We start from the raw sequence: 6,617 nt of genomic DNA, 5'->3' as shown, positions 1-6,617 counted from the left end.
AGAAAGATCATCTGAAGAACTTGGGCAGCGGGGGGGGGGGGGGGGGGGGGGGGGGGGGGGCTTCTCCCCTTCAATTCCTGGGAGGATGCGGCTTCATGCTATCCCAGTCATACTGGGACACACTTGGTGTCCTGCCTCCCCCACAGGCCGCTCTCCTCTGTGCCATAATAGGAAAAGAAGGCAGAAAGTCAGACCCTTGCCCTGGCATGACCCTCCCCCCTCCCAATCCTCCTGGTTCAAAGGATCTTTCCAGTTCTACCTGAGGCTCCAGCCCTTTGTGTGAGAGCCTTAGAACCACCCAGGCCTGAGATGACCCTACAGACCCCGGGGCAAAGGCCGTGTGCAGGAGTCTGGGTCGAGGATAGCTACAAAGTGTCTACCTGAACAGAGAACCCGGGGGGCTTTGACTATAGGAGCTGGGAACTGGGAGCTGGAGGGCTGGTAAGCAATGCTCTCAAGCTGAGAAATCCTGAGAGGGCTGGAACCTTAAAAACCAACTCTCGGGGCTGGAGAGAAGGCTCAGTGGTTAGGAGTACTTACTGCTGCTCCAGAGGACCTGGGTTCGATTCCCAGCACCTGCACGGCAGCTCAGAGCAGTCTGTTACTCCAGGTCCGCGGGATCAGGAACTCTCCACTCCTGCAGTGGGAAGCTGACCTGGTACAGGGAGCCGGGCTCACGGGATCAACAACTCACTAGATAGAAATGTTTTTATTGTGCAAATCCCACAAAGGTCCCAGGGTGAAGGCCACAAGCCCCAACCTATCCCTGGCTCCAGGCCTGCGCTTTGGTCCTCATCCTGGTCTTTTTCTCAAAAGCCAGGTCTCCTATGGAGTGTGCAAAATCCACGAGTGCATCTGTGAGTAGGGAGGCCACACAGGGCTCAGTCAAAGTGGCAGTCTCCAGGTGGAGACCAAGGGAGGGGATGTGCGTCCCACACGTCCCAGGTTCAAGGCTGACACTGGTCCACACAGTCCTCTCCACTTCGAAACACTCGGTAGATGCTGGTGGGAGGGAACATGGCCATGGCCCCCAGGAGAGAGCCCACCTGGATGGCCACACCAGCTGCAAGCAACGCTGGCCGGCCTCCACTGTGCAGCATGGAGCTGACTGCCACCTTGACGTATGAGAACACACCTGCGCACAGTACCCAGGAAAGCACCTGGAAGTGGGGGCAGAGGGGCGTTTTGCAGCGGCAAGCTCAACGTGAAATCCCCCTGCTCTGAGACAGGCCCTCTTCCTCTTTCAGGCCCCCACTATACTTACCACGAGGACCACACCTGCAGAGGTGCCCACCAGAGGAGGGCAGGGACTTAGGACTGCCAGCGTCATTAGGTAGGCTCCAAAGCACATGCCCAGCACAGACAGACCATACAGCCCTGCCAGAGACCTGCCAAGGATGGGCTGAGATTCAGGACTGGCTGTCCCAGGCACCGGCTGACCTCAAGTTCCTCCCCTCTGGGGCTTGGGACCCATGTGCACCTGCACAGCACTGCCATGGCCAGAAAGCAGGCAAGGGGGTTGGCGAGGCTACCCAGTACGACAGCCAAGTGGTAGGCCAGGCGCCCATAGGGCAGGCAGGAAAAGCTCTGTACGGCGGGCAGCACACCGTTGGTCAGCGCGTTGGTGACAGCCAGGAGCCCCAGCAGACCGACACTTCGGGAAGAGAACAGTTGAAGGGCCTTAGGGTCGGAGCTGGGACTAGTCACTGCCACCGGGCCTGGTGGCTCCTGCAAAGGTGAGGCCTCTTCCTCTTCCTCCTCTGCTCCTGGTGTTCCTTCCCGGAGCCCTGGACCCATCATGGGTACAGATGGTGCCGACGGCAGTACTAATAGGAGACCTTGGAAGGCAGCAGCTGAAGTGCCCAGAAGGGCAGTCAACACCCAGAAGAAAGTGCTGGCAGAAAAGCGCTCTGGGAAGTTGATGGGAGACACCTTGATGGGCGGCCCGGTGGTACCATTGTCAGGCACAGGCAGGCACTCAAGGCGGCCCACCCCCTGCGCCAGGGCTAGCACACAGGGCAACAGAGCGCTCAGGCCCTGGCCCAGGAAGAAAGACCGTAAAAAGGGAGGTGGCAGGTGGCTCAGGAAGGGCAGGAAAGTGACATTTGAAGCACAGCAGGCTAGTGCCAATATAAACGCCAGCGTCAGGAAGGCCACCGAGTGGGGCTGCCCTGCCACTGGGGCCTCATAGTGCCACAGAGGGGCCAGCAGGGCTGTGCCCGCGATGCTTAGCCCCTGCACCACTTGGATAGGGATCCGCTCGCCCTTGCCGCGGGCCAAACGCCGCCACAGGGTCACCAGCAGCAGACCCAGGTTCCCCAGCGCCACAAGCACAGAGAGGTACGAAGGGAGGCTCCAACCTGCAGTGGAGGGAGGAGACTGCGTAAGCCCCCACCCCAGGCTAAGGAGCCAAGAGCACCTGCAGCCCACCTCCGCCCACTTCTCCTCACTCACCCTCCGGGAGTTCTTTCACCACTACAGGCAGCTCCACCCAGATCCCGTTGACCGCAGCCCAGGAGCCCATGCCGAAGAGGGCCACCAGCAGATGGGTCAGCACCAGTCGGCCCAGCGGAGGTGCTGCCATTAGGTCAGAGGGGGCAGGATCACAGTCCACTCTTCCCCCACGTAGGTCCGAAGCTCCTCTAGCTACTCTAGGAGCCAAACCTCTTCCTGCTGGAAGGAGACAAAAAAAAAAAAGGCGAGTGGACAGAACCGGGGTCTGAGGTAAACAAATCGCAAGACTAAGGCACCTGAAGGGAGGAGGCAGATCGATCAAGAGTTGCACGCACCAAGGAGCCTGCACCGGGACCCCACAGCGCAAGACTGGCAAGCGGGAGAGCAAGACGCTGGCCTAAAGCGTGGCTCTGGGGAGGAGGACCAGCGAAGGAGCAGTGCCTGCAGCTTGAGAAGGAAGTCTCGGCACTGCTAAACCAATCGGGACCACAGCGAACTCCAAGGCAACCGGCGCGGGTCGGTGAGGGGCGTGGCACGGCTGGCTTTACCCCGGGCTCCACCGCCGAGCGCTGTGCATCTGGGCCGTGGGGCCGGAGATGCCCGCCCAGCACCAGCAGCACGCGGCTTGGTCCCGGACTCAGCCAAACCCCAGCCCCAGACCTGGAGGAAAGACACCCGCAAAGCCGCTGTCCTCGCGGCGGAAGTCCCGCCCCCGGAAGCTGAGTGTGGTGGAAGACCTGAGGTCGAGGGCCACGCCCCTTCCTCCCAGCCCACCCGTCCACCTTCCGCTTTAGCGGGGGGACCGGAGCTATGGCTCCTGTATCCTCTGGGCGAGTTCGGCGTCGAGCTCGGGGCTCCAAGCGGGCCGACGCGCGGGCCCGCTCGGCCGAGGACTGGTGGTGGGACAGGCTGGCGCCCCGCGGCTCTGGGTACCACCTGCAGCAAGCGGACAGCATGCTGCTCGTGCTGCCGGACCTGGAACCTACCCGCGCTCGCGCGCACAGGCGCGCCCCTCGCCGCGCTCCGAGACCCCCGGCTCGCGGCCCCACGGCGGCTGCCAAGCACAGGACCAAGCCCCGACCCGAGCCGTCGCCGGATCAGGGCCCGGACTCCGGCTGGGGAGACCGTATTCCCTTAGAAGTCCTGGTGCATATTTTCGGGTTGTTGGTTGCGGCTCATGGGCCCATGCCTTTTCTTGGCAGGTACGCTAACAGCGCCTGCCAGGGGTATGGACTGGCGCACTGAGCAGGTGGAGCTGCAAAGGCAGAGGGCAGAGCATCTCAACGGGTTATACACGAGTGCTCCGGCACCTATCTCCACTTGGAGCCCCCCAAAGCCTGGCTTTAAGACCACGGCGCCGCAAGTTGCAAGGGCAGATAGGCTGCTCCTGAGACACTTTACTGTAGGCATCGCTCACGAAAAGTCATGCACTCTCAGCCAACTCTTTCTTCTCCTAGGGCTGCACGCGTTTGCCGCCGTTGGCATGAAGCCACCTCCCATCCTGCACTCTGGCACACTGTGACCCTGTCACCCCCGCTGGTTGGCCGGGCTGCCAAGGGCAACCTTAAGGCAGAGAAGAAGCTCCTTGCTTCCCTGGAGTGGCTCATACCCAATCGGTGAGGGTCCCTTGTCGTTCCCTTGCTCTGCCTGTGCCTCCGCGCATCAGCGTTGGGCAGGGAGGATGCTGGCCCGAGGGGGCAGCCCGAGGACTCTAGCGCAACTGGGCCTTGCTGTCGCCCAGGTTCTCACAGCTCCAGAGGTTGACCCTCATCCATTGGAAGTCTCAAGTGCACCCTGTGTTGGAGGTGAGAGCTTGAGACTGCCCTGAACACCAGCTGTAACATTTGAGTTGTCCACTGTCGGGACAGTGCCCTTGGTGCTGCCCCACAGAGATGTCTGTCTGCCCCGCTCAGTTCTGTCTTGCTCACACCTTAGGTAGGAAGTTGCCAGAGGAAAAGGCACCCAAGTGGGCCTGGCCTGGGCAGAATGGGCTTTGTCAGGACGTCCGTTGTCTCTGTAGACTTTTACCTGCCCTCCCCAACCCCAGATGGCCTCTCTCTTGCCACAGCTGGTTAGCAGGTTCTGTCCCCGGCTCACCTTCCTCAAGCTTTCAGACTGCCACAATGTGACTGCTGACACGCTGGTCATGTTAGCCAAAGCCTGCTGCCAGCTCCACAGCCTGGACCTACACCATTCCATGGTGAGTCCTGTGCCCCAAGGGGCCCCGACGACGCCTGGGCCCTTGTGAGGTGACACACACCGCCCCCCCCCACACACACACCCTGTGCTGGACCCCTAGGTAGAGTCTACAGCTGTGGTGAGCTTCTTGGAGGAAGCAGGGTCCCGAATGCGGAAGCTGTGGCTGACCTACAGTTCCCAGACGACAGCCATCTTGGGTGCGCTGCTGGTAGGTTGGTGAATGGGCAGGGACTGAGCTGCGCGGGAACTGCCAGGCCTTTGACCTAGTGTGTTCCCCCACCATTACAGGGCAGCTGCTGCCCCCAGCTGCAAGTCCTGGAGGTCAGCACTGGCATGAACTGCAACAGCACACCCCTGCAGCTGCCTGTGGAGGCCCTGCAGAAAGGCTGCCCCCGGTTACAGGTATCTATGCTCTCCCTTCTCCCACGTTGCCACTTGGCGACGCGTCTGCAGCCTGTCCCTCCCCCCGACTCACAGGTGCTACGACTGCTGAACCTGATTTGGCTTCCCAAGCCTTGTGGACGAGGGGGGGTGCCCCAAGGACCAGGCTTCCCCAGCCTCGAGGAGCTCTGCCTGGCTGGCTCCACCTGCAACTTTGTGAGCAACGAGGTTCTGGGCCGCTTGCTCCATTGCTCCCCCAAACTGCGCCTGCTGGATCTCCGAGGCTGTGCTCGGATCACGCCCACGGGCCTGTGTGATTTGCCGTGTCAAGGTCAGCTGGCCTTGCGTGGTAGATGGGATGTGGGAAATCATCGCCTGCCTCCTGTTCACACTCGGTTCTCTCATCCCAGAGCTGGAGCAACTCTACCTGGGCCTGTATGGCATGTCTGACGGCTTGACGCTGGCTAAGAAAGGCAGCCCTCTGTTGACCCAGAAGTGGTACCACACCCTGAGGGAGCTGGACTTCAGTGGCCAAGGCTTCAGCGAGAAAGACCTGGAACAGGCCCTGGCCGTTTTTTCTGGCGCCTCTGGGGGCTTACACCCAGCCTTGTGCTCCCTCAACCTAAGGGGTACCCGAGTCACACCAAGCACAGTCAGGTCAGTGCCTCTTTCTCTGGGTCTTTGACTCTCGTACTGCTTGGTGCCATATCTGACTTGGGGAACCAGAGGTGTCCTTCCCGGTGTCACAGGGGCCAAGCAGAGTATAGGCACTGGCCAGACTCCTGCTTGGGGCCATCAGGAGAACTAAGCTTAGGCCTGGGTGGCTATAGGTAGTAGGCCTGGTGTAAAGTGAGGACAGAGAGGGCTCCCTGGCCCACAGCTCACTTTCCCATGGCCTTGCCTGTTCCACAGTTCTGTGATTAGCAGTTGCCCGGGGCTGCTGTATCTCAATCTGGAGTCCTGCCGGTGCCTCCCCAGGGGTCTGAAGCGAGCTTACCGGGGCCTGGAGGAAGTCCAGTGGTGTCTAGAACAGCTGCTTACAAGCCCACCAGCCTCCAGATAGTCCACTGGACTCAGACACCTCCCAGCTCTTTTCCCTGCCCCTTTTCACTTGGAAATGTTTGAGCTTTTGTTACAATAAAGTATTTTTAAGCATTCTGTATGGTCCTTTGTTGTTTTCTTTGAGATTCTGCTCACACTAATCTAGGAGGCTGGCCTGGAACTCAGTGTAGCCCAGGCTGACCTTAAACTCACAGTAATCCAACCTATCTCAGCCTCCCAAGTGATAGGCTTACAAGCATGGACCAACATATGGTCCTTAGAGTAAGTTGTTGGATGAAAAACAGGGTCGTACCTGATGGTGCAGGCTACAGCAGCCCAGGCCTGAGTATATGGGAATGGCTCTTAGGTCTCCTAGCCCAAGGGTTTGCTGTGTCTGCTCACTGCAGGGTTTGACCCCTGAACTGTGTGAATTCCACCCTTGGAACACGGTTATCTGAGGGTAGGGTAGGCAGTGAGGGGTAAAATGGTGGGGAAAAAAAAGGTACAGAGGCCTTTATCAGCCACTAGAATCCGGGAGTTGA

At 60.0% G+C, this 6,617-nt stretch overlaps 2 protein-coding genes across 5 annotated transcripts; one reads left to right on the top strand and one right to left on the bottom strand.

Annotated features, from left to right (window-relative positions):
- Positions 1 to 694: 694 nt before the first annotated feature.
- On the bottom strand, positions 695 to 6,498 carry Slc52a2 (solute carrier family 52 member 2). 3 transcript variants are annotated; one of them, XM_042264789.2, is made up of 5 exons: positions 6,389 to 6,498; positions 2,455 to 2,673; positions 1,481 to 2,360; positions 1,265 to 1,388; positions 695 to 1,160 (listed from the first exon to the last, which is right to left on the bottom strand). In XM_042264789.2, the coding sequence occupies exons 2-5, from the start codon at positions 2,582 to 2,584 to the stop codon at positions 948 to 950; spliced, it is 1,347 nt and encodes a 448-aa protein (XP_042120723.1). In that variant the 5' UTR covers positions 2,585 to 2,673; positions 6,389 to 6,498; the 3' UTR covers positions 695 to 947. The 3 variants fall into 3 exon arrangements, with proteins under 3 accessions (XP_042120723.1, XP_006989418.1, XP_015863216.1); XM_006989356.4 differs by lacking the exon at positions 6,389 to 6,498 and adding an exon at positions 2,790 to 3,164; XM_016007730.3 differs by lacking the exon at positions 6,389 to 6,498 and adding an exon at positions 2,790 to 2,916 and having other exon boundaries at positions 2,455 to 2,670.
- On the top strand, positions 3,207 to 6,194 carry Fbxl6 (F-box and leucine rich repeat protein 6). 2 transcript variants are annotated; one of them, XM_042264787.2, is made up of 9 exons: positions 3,207 to 3,656; positions 3,912 to 4,070; positions 4,196 to 4,259; positions 4,475 to 4,654; positions 4,754 to 4,861; positions 4,942 to 5,055; positions 5,131 to 5,365; positions 5,445 to 5,691; positions 5,947 to 6,194. In XM_042264787.2, the coding sequence occupies exons 1-9, from the start codon at positions 3,265 to 3,267 to the stop codon at positions 6,095 to 6,097; spliced, it is 1,650 nt and encodes a 549-aa protein (XP_042120721.1). In that variant the 5' UTR covers positions 3,207 to 3,264; the 3' UTR covers positions 6,098 to 6,194. The 2 variants fall into 2 exon arrangements, with proteins under 2 accessions (XP_042120721.1, XP_006989416.1); XM_006989354.4 differs by having other exon boundaries at positions 3,209 to 3,656; positions 4,523 to 4,654.
- Positions 6,499 to 6,617: the final 119 nt, after the last annotated feature.

Source organism: Peromyscus maniculatus, chromosome 20 (assembly GCF_049852395.1).
Source record: "Peromyscus maniculatus bairdii isolate BWxNUB_F1_BW_parent chromosome 20, HU_Pman_BW_mat_3.1, whole genome shotgun sequence".
NCBI lineage: Eukaryota > Metazoa > Chordata > Mammalia > Rodentia > Cricetidae > Peromyscus > Peromyscus maniculatus.
Note: the sequence above shows the minus strand (reverse complement) of the source record. Positions and strands in the feature narration are given on the sequence as shown.